At 41.6% G+C, this 19,451-nt stretch overlaps 1 protein-coding gene across 3 annotated transcripts in view; it reads right to left on the bottom strand.

Annotated features, from left to right (window-relative positions):
* Positions 1–4,530: 4,530 nt before the first annotated feature.
* The window catches only part of SLC38A6 (solute carrier family 38 member 6), an 84,320-nt gene continuing 69,399 nt past the window's right edge, over positions 4,531–19,451 (bottom strand). Inside the window, exons 16-17 of one of the 3 annotated variants that reach the window (XM_010588676.3) lie at positions 18,798–18,881; positions 4,531–18,009 (exon numbers count right to left, since the gene is read on the bottom strand). In XM_010588676.3, coding sequence (XP_010586978.1) covers positions 18,813–18,881 — 69 coding nt within the window. In that variant the 3' untranslated portion in view covers positions 4,531–18,009; positions 18,798–18,812. Of the gene's footprint in view, positions 18,882–19,451 lie in introns of all 3 variants that reach the window. The other 2 variants (XM_023546232.2, XM_010588675.3) reach the window with 2 other exon arrangements.

Below are 19,451 nucleotides of genomic sequence, written 5' to 3'. Positions count from 1 at the left end.
AGGTTTGTTAGTTCTTTTGGCAGTTTATGGTATATTCAATATCCTTTGCCAACACCACAATTCAGAGGCATCAATTCTTCTTCGGTCTTCCTAATTCATTGTCAAGCTTTCACATGCATACGATGTGATCGAAAATACCATAGCTTGGGTCAGGTGCACCTTAGTCTTCAAGGTGACATCTTTGCTTTTCAACACTTTAAAGAGGTCCTTTGGAGCAAATTTACCCAATGCAATGTGTCCTCTGCTTTCTGGACTGCTGCTTCCATGGCTGTTGATTGTGGATCCAAGTAAAATGAAATCCTTGACAACTTCAATCTTTTCTCTGTTTATCATGTTTGTTGCTCATTGGTCCAGTTGTGAGGATTTTTGTTTTATGTTGAGGTGCAATCCAGACTAGGAAGAAGGACCCGGCAATCTACTTCTGAAAAGCACTAGCCAGTGAAAACCTTATGAATAGCAGTGGAACATTGTCTGATATAGTGCTGGAAGGTGAGCCCCTCAGGTTGGAAGGCACTCAAAAGACAACTGGGGAAGAGCTGCCCCCTCAAAGTAGATTCGACCTTAATGACGTGGATGGAGTTAAGCTTTCGGGACCTTCATTTGCTGATGTGGCACGACTCAAAATGAGAAGAAACAGCTGCAAACATCCATTAATAATCAGAACCTGGGATGTATGAAGTACGAATCTAGGAAAATTGGAAATTGTCAAAAATGAAATGGAACGCATAAACATCGATATCCTAGGCATTAGTGAGCTGAAATGGACTGGTATTGGCCATTTTGAATCGGACAATCATATAGTCTGCTATGCTGGGAACAACAACTTGAAGAGGAATGCTGTTGCATTCATCGTCGAAAAGAATGTTTCAAGATCTATCCTGAAGTACAATGCTGTCAGTGATACGATAATATCCATATGCCTACAAGGAAGACCAGTTAATACAACTATTATTCAAGTTTACGCACTAATCACTAAGGCCAAAGATGAAGAAATAGAAGATTTTTCTCACCTGCTGCAGTCTGAAATTGAATTCTGACTCATAACAAGCCTATATAAATGAACGAAACACTGCCCTGTCCTGCGTCATCCTCACAATCATTGTTATGCTTAATTAAGCCCATTGTTGCAGCCACTGTGTCAATCCATCGTGTTGAGGGTCTTTCTCTTTTTTGCTGACCCTCTACCTTACCAAGCATGAAATCCTTCTCCAGGGACTGGTCCCTCCTGATAACATGTCCAACGTACATGAAAAGAAGCCATCCTCACTTCTAATGAGCATTCTGGCAGTACTTCTTCCAAGACAGATTTTTTTCATTCTTCTGGCAGTCCATGGTATATACAACATTCTTCTCCAACACCATAATTCAAAGGCATCAGTTCTTCTTTGGCCTTCCTTATTCATTTGTCCAGTTCTTGAATGCATATGAGGCAATGGAAATACGATGGCTTGTGTCAGGCGCATCTTAGTCCTCAAAGTGACATTTTGCTTTTTAACACTTTAAAGAGGTCTTTTGCAGCAGATTTGCCCAATGCAATACGTCACTTGATTTCTTGACTGCTGTTTCCATGGGCATTTACTGTGGATCCAAGTAAAATGAAATCCTTGACAACTTCAGTATTTTTTCCACTTATCGTGATGTTGCTTATTTGTCCAGTTGTGAGGATTTTTATTTTGTTTTAAAGAAAAAAATATTTTTCATTAGTATGTGTATATTATCCCCCTCTGACCAGTTTCATAGCCTCACTATTATATAAAAACTATTTTCTTCTAGTAAGGGGTCTTATGTCACATAACAAATGGAAATCCTTCCTGACAGAATTACCAGCAGCACCTTAACTAGTGCGCAGGCTACTTGGCCTGACTCTTTTAAACATTAGCCCAATTTCTGCCTTCTACCATAGTGCATCTCTCTTTCTAAAACTAAAACCACCAGTTGCCAGCAAGTTGGTTGCGATTCATGGTGACCCCATGTGTGTCAGAGTAGAATTGTGCTCCATAGGCTTTTCAATGGCAGGTTTTTCAGAAGTGGATTGCCAACCCTTTCTTCCTAGGTGGCTCTGGGTAGATTCAAACCTCCAACCTTTCAGTTACCAGCCCAGCTCATTAAACGTTTGCATCACCCAGGGACTCCTCTCTAGTGCCATCGAGTGATCCAAAAATCACTGAATTGACATGTGTCCCAGATGCAACAGCCCCATAAATGAGCCCTGTGCTCACAAACTCTCTTTGGCCTTGGGCTGGGCACACTGAGTCTGCCACCCACGCCACGGAGGTGCCCACAGGGACGTGTTCTAATACATGAAAGGGGATGATGAGAAAAGGTTGGGACCCCTTCACAGGTTTCAGTTAGCAGGCTGTTGCCATTCCTCTGGCTTCTCCTGACAGAGCCTTCACTTAGCAGATAATCACATTTCACCCTCCAGAACATGTGATTCATATTAACGTTGCAGTGTTGCCTAGCAGGGGCGGCCAGCTTTCCCATAGTTGCTGGATGTGCGCAGTGTTCCTCCACAGAGTGGGGGCAGTGCCAGCATCTTCAGCTCCAAGAAAAATCTTGGAGATTTTTGCCTTAAATGGTAATTAAATTATTCTCTAAATGTTATCCCACCAAAAGCAGAAAATGACTTTGTGCAAAGTCTTTCTTGATTAAAAAAAAAGCTGTAGTATAGGTGTGGCAGATTTATAAAGGGAATATGTATATTTTTATAGGCCATTTTGAGATGAACTTGCAATGACTAATAATTATTTTATACACCCATTCTCCTCTTTCAGAGACCTTCCAGGATTCAAGATCCCAAACCAAACAAACTCTTCTGTGCTCCCAAACTATTTATTCTCAAGGCTAAAGAGAAATTCCCATGAAGCTCCATTTTTCCAGGATGCAACACATTGTCCATGCCAAAGAAAAAACACTTTTAAAATGTGTTTCTCAATATTAGGGTATGTTATGGATACAAAATTTCAGTCCAAATCCCCTCAGCCATATAAAACATGTCATATAATTGTATTTTTGGTCAGGGAGGAGTGTTACAAAATAAATATTTCCCCATTAGCGCACACTGGGAAATGTTTGCTGACACCTACATTTAAACACAGCAGGTGCCTTTGGAAGACTTTGGCAAAGAACAGGCTCCTCCTTAATGAGGTGCTGGAGTTGGCTGATAATTAAATATTAATTACAAAAAATTGTTGCATCTTAAAAATCAAAACTGAGGTCTGCGTGTGGGTGTCCCCACCTTCTGCATTCCCCTGGCTTTTGGTCTGTGAAATGTCCCGGGTCTTTTACTGAATTACATCATTCTCTTTCTAGAGCAGTCTGTGGAAAACATCAAGAAAGGCTTTTTTTTTTTTTTTCTCTTTCCCCTACTGAAAAATCCTTTCTGAAGCTATTGATGATTTGTTTCATTTGATTCCCAGAGATTCCTAGCTGAAGGGGCCACAGGAGTACAAATCAACAAGTGTGACAATTGCTGATTCCTCTTGGGTTTTTTCCTGTATCAGACACTCCTGTGCCCCACAGTCATGTCCAACTGTTCTGATGAGCCTCCTCAGCACTGACTTGGGCTTTCCTCAGGCTCCCAGACTGAAGAGTACAGACCACAGAGCTGGCCAGGGGGCTCTTGTGCACAATCCCCGTCTCCACCTGGAGGTCAGAACCCATTGTCTCATGCTCTTACTTCCAGATCCAGTCTTTCTCTGCAGCTCCCACGTTCTTGACAGAATCCCCCTTGCTTCTTTACATACACACACACACACACACACACATACACTCATGCACACATGCATGTATGCAAAAGTTTGTTTAGTTTTGTGAACTTAATTGTAAGTGGACTGCTGGTTTCGAATTAGCTAGTAGGCTGGTCCTTCCAAGACAAACTGCAGATACTCTGGGAATATTTCTCTTAAACCTAATGGTGGAATTTCAAGGCACCAGGACAAAATGGGCAGACTTGAGAGGCAGACTGGACTTTAAGGATTCTTCCAATCATAACACCTGCTCTGGATGCTGTGTTCAGATAGTGGGGGTAGGGGTTTTAACATTATCCAAGATCCAAATTAGCCTACATATTTTGACACCATTTCAATCCAAAAGGAATTTTTTTCCCCTCGAAAGCTTGGGAGACAGAGACCTTGATGTAATAATTCTAAATTGTATTTAAAACAGTAAGTAGGTAAGAGAGGCCAAGAAATTTTTGAAAAGATGAACAATGAGGAGCACATGCTTGATTAGATATTACAAGTTTTAAGTTCCACTCCTGCCTAGTATGTAGAAAGCTGAAAACAGTGTCTCTTCCATGACATCAACAATAACAAGAGCCAGGTGAACTACAAAGCCGTAACTTTCTCGAGCCCTTCAGTAAGCTAAAGTCATAGGGGTTCAAAAAGCCTGAAATCTAAGACGATACAGTCCCTCCAAGAAGAGACAGGCCATGAACACAGCCTTACCTATGGCTGAGTATGGAAAGAAGAGACCCAGGACACTACACAAAAGAATGTAAAAAAAAAAAAAACACCCCAGCTAAAAATGTTAGCAAATTGCTCAAGGCCAAAAGCAGCTTTCATCAGAGTAAAGCACCCCGAGTGGTGCAATACAAAGGGAGTTCACACTCATGTGTAGGCTCATCTCCAAGGGCCTCCATTCCATTGCTTGAGAAAAGGATTGAAGGGAGGACAGGAGACATAAGAAGCCTCCCTCTAAAAACACTTAATAGACAATACATAAGCAGTAACTTTGGTGAAGGGTAAGACAGTACACAATACTGGGGAAGCCAGCACAATCTGTATAAGACAAAGCCATGGTAGCTCCACAGACACATCTAAACTCCCTGAGGGACCAAATTGCTGGGCTGAGGGCTGTGGGGACCGTGGTCTCAGGGAACATCTAGCTCAATTGGCATAACAGGGTTTATAAAGAATATGTTCTATACTCTACTTTGGTGAGTAGTGTCTGGGGTCTTAAACACCTGTGAGCAGCCATCTAGGATACTCCACAGGTCTCAACCCTTCGGGAGCAAAGAAGAATGAAGAAAACTAAAGACATAAGGGAAAGATTAGTCCAAAAGACTAATGAGCCACATCTACCAAGACATCTACCAGACTGAGTCCAGTAAAACTAGATGGTGCCCGGCTACCACCACTGACTGCTCTGACAGGGATCAAAACAGAGGGTCCTGGACAGAGCTGGAGAAAAATGTAGAACAAAATTCTAGCTCAAAAAGAAAGGCCAGACTTACTGGCCTGACAGACACTGGAGAAACCCTGAGAGTATGGCTCCCAGATACCCTTTCAGCTCAGTAGTGAGGCCACTCCTCAGGGTCACCCTTCAGCTAAGGATTGAAGAGGCTCATGGAACAAAGCAAGACTAAAGGGGCATACCAGCCCTGGGGCAGGGACTGGAAGGTAGGAGGGAACAGGAAAGCTGGTAATAGGGAACCCAGAGTTGAGAAGGGAGAGTGTTGACATGTGGTGGGGTTGTTAACCAATGTCATACAACAATGTGTGTACTGTTTGATGAGAAACTAGTTTGTTCTGTAAACTTCCATCTAAAATTAATTAAAAAACTAAAGAAGAAGAAGCCTCCCTCTATAGTGCTGGCCTGGGGAAAGGGGAGTGTCATTGCTGAGGCAAAGCCTTGAAGCTCTGGGGAGACTTTCTCCCCAATGGAACAAAAGCCTTCAGCCACCAGGGGAGGGGAAGTAAACCCTATTGTACCCAGGGCATAGGTGAAGATCCATGGCAGCTGGAGGAAGGGTTAAAGATAAAACAAACTCTCTATCCCTGGGGAAGGGGCAAGAAGCAGTCCTGGGTCTAGGGTCTTACCAGTTGGGGAGTTCCTCATGACACAAACAGTTAAGCATTCAACTATTAGCTGAAAGGTTGGTAGTGTGAACTCACCCAAAAGGTGCCTTGGAAGACAGGCATGACAAAGAAAGTTCACAGCCTTGAAAACCCTATGGAGCAGTTTTACTCTGCACACATGGAGTCACCACGAGTCAAATCAACTCCATGGCAACTAACAACCACCACCAGTGGGAGAGGAACAGGAAGCTCTCTCCTACACAAGACACAAGGCAGAGTTTGACTGCCACTGGGAGGAAGGGCAGAATTGCTGATAGTCCTACTCTTTATACACCAGCACACTGGGACCACTTAAGCCTGAAACTGTGCTAGAAGCAAAGAAAATCTCCTACCCCCAGCACCAAGAAGCAAGCAATAGCAGCGTACCACAAGAAGAGGGCCAAAAGCATGAAACAGACTATCCTGAAGCATAGACACAAAATGAAAGCCGAAATCTAAGGGTGAAGAGGGAAAACTGAGAAAAACCCTACAATATACAAGCCACAACCATAAGTCAGAATGCTCCTCAGAAGCAGGGACGAGGAGACTTTATCTCATATACTTTGGACATGTTATCAGTAGGGATCAATCCCTGGAGAAGGACATCATGCTTGGTAAAGTACAGGGCCAACAAAAAAGTGGAAGACCCTTGATGAGATGGATTGCCACAATGGCTGCAACAACGGGCTCAAGCTTAACAGTGATCATGAGGATGGCACAGGCCCAGACACTGTTTCCTTCTGTTTTACATAGAGTCATTATGAGTCAGAAGCAACTTGACAGCACCTAACAACAACAGCCCTAAGCATAAGGTAATGGTAGAGGAATTTTAAGCTTGTAGTGCACTGCATCTGTCAGTTAGTCTTATTGTGGCTTGCATGTTGCTGTGATAGCGGAAGCTTTGCCGCCGGTATTTCAAATACCAGCAGGGTCACCCTTGGTGGACAGGTTTCAGAGGAGCTTCCAGACTAAGACAGACTAGGGAGAAGGATCTGGTTGTCTACTTCTGAAAAAACTGGCCAGGTGGAAAAGCACTCAAAATACAACTAGGGAAGAGCTGCCTCCTCAAAGTAGAGTTGACCTTAATGATGTGGATGGAGTCAAGCTTTCAAGACATTTATTTGCTGATGTGGCATGACTTGAAATGAGAAGAGCGAGCTGCAAATATCCATTAATAATCAGAACATGGTTTGTATGAAGTATGAAAACTGGAAGTCATCAAAAATGAAATGGAAGGAATAAAGATCAATATCCTAGCATTAATAAGCTGAAATGCACTGATATTGGACTTTTTGAATCAGACAATCGTATGGTCTACTCTGCCAGGAATGACCAATTGAAGAGGAATGGTGTTGCATTCCTTGTCAGGAAGAACATTTCAAGATCTATGCTGAAGTACTATGCTGAGAGTGATAGGATAATATCCATACACTTACAGGGAAGACCTGTTAATACAACTATTATTCAAATTTACACACCAACCATTAATGCCAAAGATAAGGAAACTGGAGATTTTTACCAACTTCTGCAGTCTGAAATTGGTCAAACATGCAATCAAGATGTATTGATAATTACTGGTGATTGGAATGCAAAAGTTGGAAATGAAGAAGGATCAATAGTTGGAAAATATGGCCTTGGTGATAGAAACGATACTGAAGATCGCACGATAGAATTTTGCAAGACCAATGACTTCTTCACTGCAAATACCTTTTTTCAACAAAATAAACTGTGACTATACATGGACCTCACCAGATGAAATATACCAAATCAAATCGACTACATTTGTGGAAAGACGCAATGGAAAGCTCAATATCATCTGCTAGAACAAGGCCAGGAGCTGACTGTGAGACAGACCATTAGTTGCTCACATGCAAGTTCAAGTTGAAGCTGAAGAAAATTAGAACAAGTCCACAAGAGCCAAAATATAACCTTGAGTACATCCCACCTGAATTTAGAGACCACTGCAAGAACAGATTTGACATATTGAACACTAATGACTGAAGACCAAAGGAGTTGTGGGAAGACATAAGAGGACTCATACACGAAAAAAGCAAAAGGTTATTAAAAAGACAGTAAAGAAAGAAAAGACCAAAATGGATGTCAGAATATACTCCGAAACTTGTTTTTGAAAATAGAGTATCTAAAGCAAAAGGAAGAAATGATGAAGCAAAAGAGCTAAACAAAAGATTTCAAAGGGCAGCTCAAGAGGACAAAGTGAAACATTGTAATGAATGTGCAACCAAAAGAGAGGGACATGCTCAGCATGTCTCAAACTGAAAGACCTGAAGAAAAAATTTAAGCTTTGAGTTGCGATTTTGAAGGATTCTATGGGCAAATTTTTGAATGACACAGGAAGCATCAAAAGAAGATGTAAAGAATACATGGAGTCACCATACCAAAAAGAATTGGTCGATGTTCAACCATTTCAGGAGATAGCATATGATCAAGAACCAATGGTACTGAAGGAAGAAGTCCAAGCTGCACTGGAGGTAGTGGTGAAAAACAAGGCTCCAGGAATTGACAGAATACCAACTGAGATCTTTCAACAAAGGGATGCAGTGCTGGAGGTGCTCACTTGCCTATGCCAAGAAATTTGGAAGACAGCTACCTGGCCAAACATCTGGAAGAGATCCATATTTGTGCCCACTCCAAAGAAAGGTGATCCAGCAGAATGTGGAAATTATGAAACAATATCATTAGTATCACACAGAAGTAAACTTTTGCTGAGAATCATTCAAAAGTGTTGCAGCAGGACATCGACAGGGAACTACCAGAAATTCAAGCTGGATTTAGAAGAGGACGTGGAACAAGGCATATTATCACTGATATCAGATGGATCTTGCTAAAAGCAGAGAATACCAGAAATAGAATGCTTGTGTTTTATTGACTATGCAAAGGCATTTGACTGTGTGCATCCTAACATATTATGGGTAACATTGCAAAGAATAGGGATTCTTGAACACTTAATTGTGCTCATGCAGAACCTGTACATAGACCAAAAGGCAAACAGAGCAAGGGGATACTGCATGGTTTAAAATCAAGGAAAGTGTGGGTCAGGGTTGTATCTGTGCACCATACTTATTCAATATGTATGCTGAACAAATAATCCAAGAAGCTGGAGTACATGATGAAAAACATGGCATCAGGATTGGTGGACGCCTCATTAACAACCTGCAATATGCAAATGACACAACGTTGCTTGCTGAAAATGAAGAGGTCTTAAAGCACTTACTGATGATCAAAGACCACAGCCTTCAGTATGGATTATGCCTCAACATAAAACAAAAATACTCATATGTGGACCAATAAACATCATCACGATAAATGAAGAAAACATTGACATGATCAAGGATTTCATTTTACTTGGATCCATAATCAACGCCCATGGAAGCAGCAGTCAAGAAATCAAACAATATATTGCATTGGGCAAATCTGCTGCAAAAGTCCTCCTTAGTGTTATAAAGCAAAGATGTCACTCTGAGGACTAAGGTGCAACTGACATAAGCCATGATATTTTTAATCACCTCATGTGCATGTGAAAGCTGGACAATGATTAAAGAAAACAAAGAAGAACAGACACCTTTGAGTTATGGTGTTGGCAAAGAATACTGACTATACCATGGACTGCCAGAAGAAGGAACAAATCTGTTTTGGAATAAATACAGCCAGAGTACTCCTTGGAAGCAAGGACAGTGAGACTTCATCTCACATACTTTGGACATGTTACCAGGAGGGACTAGTCCCTGGAGGAGGACAGCATGCTTGGTAAAGTAGAGCGTCAGTGAAAAAGGGGAAGACCCTCAACAAGATGGATAGATACAGTGGCTGCAATAAGGAGCTCAAACATAGCAAAAATTGTGAGGATTGTACAAGAACAGGCAGTGTTTTGTTCTGTTGTACACAGGGTTGCTGTAAGTCAGAACTGACTCAACAGTACCTAACGGAACAACACAGAGAGAAAAAGAGAGATTTACTTCAAGCAAATGGCTCATGCAGTTATGAGAGCTGGCAAGTCTCAAATCTATAGGTCAGCAGGCTGGAGACCTCTACTGTTCACAGGATTGGGCCCACTAAAATCCACTGCCTTCAAGTCGATTCTGACTCACAGAGACCCTACAGGACAGAGGAGAACTACCCCATAGGTTTTCCAAGGCTGTAAATCTTTATGGAAGCAGACTGCCACATCTTTCTTCTGCAGAGCAGCTGGTGGGTTCGAACCACCAGCCTTTCAGTTAGCAGCCAAGCACTTAACCATGGGACTGAGGAAGGGGTTAGCAAATCCAAAATCTGCAGGTTAGCTGGCAGGCTGGAGACTTCTGCAGGCTTATGTCCCAAGATCTGTAGGAGAGGCAACAAGAAGAGTACAGGGTCGAGAGAGAGTGAGTTCTGTGAGACAACCATTTAAACTCTGGAGGCAGACCACATCCCCAAGTAAACTCCCTTTTCAATTGATTGTTTGATCACATCAGGTCACATCATAGAAAATGATTACATTATACTACATTTCATTATATTACGTTATGGAACATTAACCAGTCCAGTGTCTGCCAAACCACTGAGAATCATAGACTGGCAAGTTGACACATAAAAATAACCATCACACCATAGCAGTAATGAAGCCAAAACCTGGCTATCTTAGTTATCTTTAGGTTGTTAGGTGTGGTTGAGTTGGTTCTGACTCATAGTGGCCCTATGCACAACAGAACAAAACACCGCCCTGTTCTGCGCCATCCTCACAATCATTGTTATGCCTGAGCCCACTGTTGTGGCCACCATGTCAATCCATTTCGTTGAAGGTTTTCCTACTTTTCACTGATCCTCTACTTTACCAAGCATGATGTCCTTCTCCAGGGACTGATCCCACCTTGGTGGTAGTGAGATCCCTCCTGTACCACCTCTGGGATGGCTTATTTTAAGCCTAGGGGGATGGCAAAACTGACCAATCCCCTCGTTAGGATTCCATACACCTTATTTACATTATTAACAAACTATCCAATCCCCTTGGTGGGCCATAAACACCTTATTTGCATAGTCTCACCCAATCTTTTGGTTGGAGTTACAAGACCATGATGAGAAAGACCATATAAAAAGCAATCCATTGCACCACATTTGGAGTAGCACTAGGGTACCCAGGTGGGTTCATACAATGGTGGGGGCAGGGTACATTTAGGTGGAAGCCACTACCAGTAATGTACTCTGCCTTTATCACTAAGCCCTCCTATTGGAGTCTGAGTTTGTGTATCAGTCAGGGAGGAGAAACAGATAACGTGCCCAAAAAGAAAGTTTAAAAATTTACGCAATGTAATAAGTAAAGTTTAAGGAAACCAACAAGGGATAGTTAAGTGCCTTCAGGATTAATAACAATGGGGGGCTGCTACCACCCTATGACTGAGGAGCAAGAGGAAGGGGAGGTTACGAAAAAGCAGAACCTGGTGTGGATGGCTATATGAAGAAAGCCACCTGACAGGAGCTGTGCCTTTGGTAAAGAGGTACAGCCAACCCACAGCAACCTGGCAGGGAATGTGCGGGGCAGAAAAAATACCCTGACTCCCTTTCCTGTTGACTCTGAGCTCACTGGTACTTCTCATTGGCAGAAGCCAGAAGTGAGGGAACCTATTGAAACACCACATAGGTCAGCCTCCCAGGCATAGAGCAGGGTGGAAAGGGTGGCAAGTGCAAGACATTCAGCGTGGCTTGAAAACTGAACACTAAATTTTGCTCTGAGGTGATTGTAACTTATGAAAGGAGTGTCCAATTTCCTGGTTTTGCAATTATTCCTGGCTCTGTTCAAAGCTGAGAGGGCATTGAAGAAACAACAGTATCTGAAGGGTCATTCTTAGTAGATGTAAGAAAACAGTCTTCAGAGATGTCTTCCCCAGGGCTGGGGTCAGGAGTATCATCCACAGCGCTCTAGTGGACAGCAGAAAAGGGTCAGGCATGACCTGGGTTTCCACCCCTACAATCAAAGCCCTTTCTATTCACTAAGTCCAGGTGTGGCTGAGAGCTGCTGCCTCATCTGGAGTGCCCCTCCACACTCCTTTTCACTGGCTAACTCTCACTTATCCTTCAAGGGGTGTCCCCACCTCCCAGAGCCCTTCCCCGGCCTCTCAAGTCTAGCTCAGGTGCCCCTTCAATGTGTTCCCACAGTGTTCTATGTTATCCTTATTGTAGCACTCTATAGTATCTGTCTGATTGAATAAAACTCATAGAACAAGAAAGTTCATCTTGGGGGACCCACCATGGCAACAGGCCACACTCTAAATCCAAAAATATAATCAAGGCAGTTAGCAGGACTAAAGAACTTTCTCTGAACTTCGTGTAAAGTAAGGAAGCTCTTACTGCAGGCCAGTTTTATTGTTTTAGCCATGTGACAGGCGCAATAGCAGGTGATAGAGGTGGATATCCGAATGTCCCAAGATTTTGGTATGTTTTAGGCAGAAAAACAGCACAGATGAGGGCGATAGAAGGGCTGATATCCATCTAGCTATCTAAACTGACCAGGATATGTACGTCTGTGTGTACCATGCTAGGAGATACAGGGGATACAGAAGAACAGAAAGGTGATACCTGGCCTGCAATTATTTAGTCAGTAAATAGAGATAACACGTACACGTGAGGCATTGGACAACACTATTGTGTACTCCTCTGTGGCATTTCCCTGAGGCACAAATTGTTTCTCTCACGTTATTGATACTAAATGCTATAGAAAATGCAGTACTACTGTGGAGTACATAGCCTACTCTTAACGATTCCGAACCCGGGCTTTGGAATCAATCTTCTATCCTGGTTCTTACCAGCTCTGTAATAGTGAACACTTTTTTAACCTCTCTGAATTTGTTTCATCATCTGTAAAATGGAAATGATAACAGTACTTTCTGCATATTTGAGGGTAAAATGAGCTAGTAGCACAAATTAAGTATTTAATAACTGTTAATTTTATTCTGGAGCCCTAGTGGCATAGTGGTTAAGAACTTAGCTGTTAACCAAAAGGTCAGCAGTTCAAATCCACTGGCTGCTCCTTGGAAACCCTATGGAGCAATTCTGCTTTGCCCCATAGGGTGGCTATGAGTCAGAATCGACTCCACAGCATAAGTACTTAGGGATTGTATAGAGAAATTACTGTGGGCTAGGTGGTCAGAAAAGGCTTCTTGGAGGGCCTTGAATTGGACCTGGATAGAAGGGTTTGGGATTTGTATGCATGGTGAGCAAAAGGGTGCTGAGTAATGACCCAAAACACTGGCCCAAATAGAGTAATTGCTATGGCTTCTGTACCTAGACTCTTGTCCAACTTTGGTTGCTACTCTTCAATCAGGCGACCCTGCTCAGACATCACCCTCTATGGCCCCTGCTTCCAGGTCTGGCTAATTTCCCTCCTGCTCAAAACCCCCATGATTTGCTACATGCCATCAGGCCCTGTAATTCCATCCCAAGGCTCCAGAGGTGAAGATCTGCAAACCAGCATGATTAGCCACCATTGCTGGGTTCCCATTCAGCATATAAATCTAGTGCCTGGAATTACCTCATGCCAGAAAACTGAAATCCAAGTCAGATGGTTAAGGCATTAATAGCCATGAGTGTTGTAAAGACTCAACAATGCAAACCTTCCCAAAACGAACCATCCTGACCTCCCTTGAGCTGACAATGCATGTGTGACATCATGTGTAAATGAGCCTTAAATTTGAACCAGGTGCCGAGAGCTGTCTGGCGTCTCCTGGCTGCTGTATTAACCACTAACATGCACAGAGGATTCTGAGGCAGTAAAATGGAGCGAAACCGATGGCAGGGACCAGCGCAGGGTGCAGCAGCTGTGGCAATGAGCATTCAAATCATGTCCACCCGTTTGTGCCCAGGACCTCACGCCCTATAAGGCACACATCTGGGGGGCTGGGGACCCCAGGGAATTTGGCTGGCTTCACTCAGCGACAAAAGCTCCTCCATGCAAGTCAAACCACCCCGACATGCTTTCTGGATTGATTCTGAGCGCTGTTTTGATTTGCATCCATGAGGTAAGGCTCTGAGGCTCAGCTGGAAGCTCAGCCTGTCTGGTGACAGTCAGAAAGCCTACACATGCAAGTTCAGACAACCTGATATATATTCTTGGAAGGCACAATTCCCAAGGAAGACAGGCAGCTCTAAAACCTCAGGTGCTAGGGTTTTTATCAGACTGGGACTTAGCAATAAATATATGCCTTTTTTCATCTGCCATCACAAGTTCTCTTACCTGGGTCTCCCCAAGCAAGTCAGATGGCACAGATGCCATTGAGAACATGAAATGAAATTTGGAGGGATAGAATTAGGTGTATGGAAGGGATGGGGTGTGTCCACCATTGTTAGTCGTAAGTACGAGAGAGTAGATGAAAAAATGTGAGTTAGGAAGAAATGGCTTTTTAAAATTAAGCCTGCATAAAACAAATTTTTTTGTGTGCGTTTGTTTTAATGCTTAATATTCATGGTGCACATCCATGTTAATAGCCTTATTCTGATTATCAGAAGCAGGTCCACAGAAACTGGAGACAGCAAGAATAGGAGGGAGGAATACAAAGTAATTCTCTCTTGGTGAGGACTGTTGTAGAAGTTCTACCCATGCCGGTGGAAAACAAGCCAAAGAGAAGTGAAAATCTACACCCCGTGGATCCCATAGCACTTCAGCTTCAAGGAAATCCTTTGTTGTTCAGGGAAAACTCTAAACCATTAACACTCACCAAGTGTACTACGCTTTCTGTGAAGTCTCTCAGTTGGGTGGAGTGGACTGCGGATGGGAGGCAGGTCCTGGATAAAAGATATAAAGGGGCTGGTAGACCAGTGCCTTTTAATGTGATTAGGCATATAAATATACAAGAATGTCATATTTACAGAAATTAAATGTAGCATCAAGATGCTGGGCGTGGGGTTGAGTTAGGCTTTGAACAGCATAAGGAGCCCTGAAGAAGAAAGAGAAAATTGAATGGACTGTGGGAAAGCATGGAGGCAGAAATCCATGGGGCATCTCATAAGATGCCAGAGTTCCTAATAAGATCCTACGGCATGAAGGATTTACCAATACCCCATAAAAATTCATCATTCCCTGGAGCTGAGACTTTGGGACAAATTAAGTATGGGTTTTTCGATGTCTGGCCCTTGAGGGCTGAAAATGCTTTTTTTGTTTTTGTTGTTCCCTTTTTTTTAATATAACCTCTGGAAGATGATAATGATGGCTATGGTCCAATGCAAAGAGGCAATTAATCTTTCTCTGCCACTATTTTTGATTATATCTTGCTCAAAGGCCTTCAATGGAGACCTACTTCCTGCTTGATATGAAGTCCAGACTTAGCCTGACTTTCAGGGTTCTCTACAACCATGATGCTTCAGCTGTATTTCTCAAACTGCCATTAAGTCATTCTTTCAGGCACAATGTTTTTCACTTCCAAAATACACCCTACATTTTCCTGTACCTTTTTTAGTATTTTTTTTCTAAGTCTCCATCACATTCTCATCTCTACTTTGGTTATCCTTCAAATTTACTTCCGCAATTACTTCCTCCACGAAAACTTGCCCATTCACCCTGGAAGGCAGTGAGCTCCTACCCCTATGAACTTGCCCAGCATAGCTTTTACTGTCCTTGTCACTCACCAAACTGTGTCATTCAATGAGCACTACTGATGGTGTTGTATGTACACGGCACACACAATGGCCAAACCTTGTCCTTTAGGATATTGCAATTCAAGTCACCTCTGTAGGATTATACACTCCAGGAGTGGTTTACTAACTAAAGTATACCATCTATACTGGCAATGCTATATACTTATGTGACAGGCAAAAGCATCCACTGACAAATGAGGCTGTAAATAGAGTACAAGAATTTTACCTCACCAGAGTAAAGTTCTAGGTTGCTCAAGTATGGCCCTCTGATGTACTGAAAGCAAGTTTCTTTTTGTTTTACCACAGAAGTGGCAACACTGAAATGTTTAAGTAGCTAAGTCTGGGAGTGATTAGACATCTTTTGGAGGATTTGATTGAAAAGAAAAAAATTGGGAAAACCATTTTTACACTGACATTAAGATGCACGAATGCAACTCTATTTAGTCTGGTTAGGTAATGAGTTAGTTGAGAACTATTCTGGGTGAATGAAAGCAAAGAATGTATCTGAATGCAAATGAATGACAAATCTTTAGACAAGGACATGGGAGGTCTCCAAATATTTTGCTTCCCTGTAAAATGTAAATACTATCATGGTATAATCATTACTGATTGCCTTTAGATATAACATACAAACTGATGAAGTTTTATAGTAAAAATGCTCTGTCAAGTGTTTTTTCTAAATCCTGGAAAGTTAGCAAAATTTTTGTAAATATTTAAACAAGAATTGATTATTTAGATATTTTTTTAAAGTTCAGAATCAGCAATTATTGGAGGAAAACTCATCTAAGTCATTAACTTACTTTTGTAACCAAGATCTGTATTTATATATCCTTCTTTCCAAATATAAGATGACTGAAGTCAATAGGCCTAGAGGTGAAATCTTTAATAAATTTTTTTTAAACATAAACTAGTTATTTAGACTGGTAGTTTATAAATGTTGGTCCATAAGAAAGTTTCTTTGGTCCTTGATAAGAAATATAAGGACCACGCAACAAGTTTTTCACAAATCTAGGTCTGTTGAATTTAAAGAATTGTGTTTTCTTATAGTATGACCTTTCTTAATTTTTCATATTAAAGGATGGTGAGGATAGATGGCTATTTTTTTTTTTTTTAAACACTGTGTTTAATAGTAACAATGGTTAAGGGGCATAAGCTTTTGGAATAGTCAAACTCATATTTCAGTCCCATCTCCACTACTTATAAGATTTTTCATCTTAGACCAGTTCCTCAGGCCAGTAAACCTCAGAGTTTTCTCATTTGTAAAACATACATCCTAGTGTCTACTTGAGTGTTTTTGTAGAAATAATATTTTTCCATGAAAGCCTTCAATATTGCAACTCGAGGCGTGAATTTTTTAAAAATAATTTTTATTGTGCTTTAAGTGAAAGTTTACAAATCGTCAGTCTGTCACATGTAAGCTTATATACACCTTACTACATACTCCCATTTACTCTCCCCCTAATGAGTCAGCCCGCTCCCTTCTTCCAGTCTCTCCTTTCGTCAGTTTCTAACCCTCTCTACCCTCCCATCTCCCCTCCAGACAGGAGATGCCAATACAGTCTCAAGTGTCCACCTGATACAAGTAGCTCACTCTTCATCAGCATCTCTCTTCAGCCCGTTGTCCAGTCCCTCCCATGTCTGATGAGTAGTCTTCGGGAATGGTTCCTGTCCTGGGCCATCAGAAGGTTTGGGGACCATGACCGCCGGGATTCTTCTAGTCTCAGTCAGACCATTAAGTCTGGTCTTTTTATGAGAATCTGGGGTCTGCATCCCACTGTTCTCCTGCTCCCTCAGGAGTTCTCTGTTGTGTTCCCTGTCAGGGCAGTCATCGGTTGTGGCTGGGCACCATCTAGTTCTTCCGGTCTCAGGATGATGTAAGTCTCTAGTTCATGTCGCCCTTTCTGTCTCGGGCTCATAGTTATTGTGTGACCTTGGTGTTCTTCATTCTCCTTTGATCCAGATGGGTTGAGACCAATTGATGCATCTTAGATGGCTGCTTGTTAGCATTTAAGACCCCAGACACCACACTTCTAAGTGGGATGCAGAATGTTATCATAATAGAGTTTATTATGCCAATTGACTTAGAGGTCCCCTTATCGAGGCTTGAATTTTTGATTCAGTTCTTTCAGCTTGAGAAATGCTGAGCATGTTCTTCCCTTTTGGTTTTCCATTGCCAGGTCTTTGCACATGTCATTATAATACTTTACTTTGTCTTCCTGATAGATGGCAATTTTTTTAATGTCCTTTTTATTTTTGCAAAATAAAAAGTTGGCAACCTTATAAATGTCCCCAAAACTTATTTTGCAGTTCTAAAGATTCAAAAGAAATCTAAGAGTCTTAGAAACTCTGAGTTAAATTATTGATGATTTGAGCTATACTTGAATTTTTAAAAATTATATTTGTAGAGAATAAGAAAACACAGAAAATTGGATTTCTGACATTTCAAGGCATCCAGGTTTCCTCAAAGTCTGATTGACATATATTGGAACAGATTTCTGTCCTAATTTAAAACCCATACATCTTTCCTTTGTCCAGAATTGGCTCTGAAACACTTAACAAAGAAAAAACATAATGTTATGGCAATAAACCATGACTCAAAGGCCACAAAGTGGGCCCATATGCTATCTGGCTGGTATGATAGAACAGACTTAAGTATAATATTTTAGATTAATAAAGCAGCCTTCAGAATAGTCAATATTGACCATGTACCTACTCTTAGCAGAACCCTTCTGTAGAAAATACTCCTAGTTGGGTATACTTAATTATTAACATGACAATTAAGCACATAGGCTTTATGGTCAAACTTAATTTTGCATTCTGGATATGTGAACCTAGATCTTGTTAACCTCATAACTTCTCTGAACTTTAATTTCTAATCTATTAAGTAGGGAATATAACTGTATACCTCAGGTTGTACCTACCTCAGATTACATGAGATAATGCACTTGACATAGTGCCTGGTTCACACACAGAAGTGATAGCTCATCATTATCACATTATTTTTAGACTGACCTTCTTCCATCCATTCAAAATACTAAACCCAGATTTGCTTCACAATCCTAGGACTAGCACAACTCTCGGCACATAATATATGCTCAGTAAATATTTGCTGAACGAATTAGCCAGCCCCTTTGCTTGTGTTGTACATCAGCCCACTGATCCACATTAGACAAAAACACAAACAAGTGAAATGCTTTCTCTGCAATAGTCTTTTTTTCTTTATAGCATCCCATATTACAATGTCTTTTTCATCCATCTGTCCCCCCTTGCTCCCGCAACTCAATTTCCCTCTCCACCCATTTACTTTGTCCCATAGGCAAGTAAACCTCTCATTCCCACCTGTCCACCTGGCCATCAGCCAAAATGAGTCTTCCTGCTCCTCCTAATTGCTTGTCTTGATTGACAGGCTGGCAAACTAGGACACTGGATCACAATTATAGTAAAGACATACAACAGATTGTTCAGGAAGGGTGAGAAACAAAAAGACAGAATTGTAATTGCAATGATTTACTCATCTTTCAGCAACATTTTGTTTTCTGTTTTTCCCACTTCATTTGGAAAGACTATTAACTATAGGAGGATTACTGGTAGAAGAATGAATAAATAGTGTGTTTGGAAGAACAAATTTCCCATACTATAAAAATAAAAGGCTCTTAGAAGTTCTAAAGCCAAAAGGTGTGACACTCAAAATCCAGGTAGAGAAATTTAAAGGGAGCAAAGTATGTCTAACATAGGACTAATTCTAACATAGCCAGAGAGTTGTCAACATGCCAAGAAAAGAAAAACAGGATAAAATTAATTCAGTTTGAGTCCCTTTGTTTCAAGCATCTACTTTCCATTTCTGTCTACCTTACCGGCAATGTCAGCACTAGAGATAGCCCACAGAGGAATACTCTCCACACCCAGCTACCCACAGGTTATCCAGTAACCTGATTCTGCAAACACACAGGGCAGAGAACAGAGAAAAGAAAATTGTTTCACTTAAAAAGAGAT

Source organism: Loxodonta africana, chromosome 10 (genome assembly GCF_030014295.1).
Source record: "Loxodonta africana isolate mLoxAfr1 chromosome 10, mLoxAfr1.hap2, whole genome shotgun sequence".
NCBI lineage: Eukaryota > Metazoa > Chordata > Mammalia > Proboscidea > Elephantidae > Loxodonta > Loxodonta africana.
This window is presented reverse-complemented; position numbering and strand designations above follow the sequence as displayed.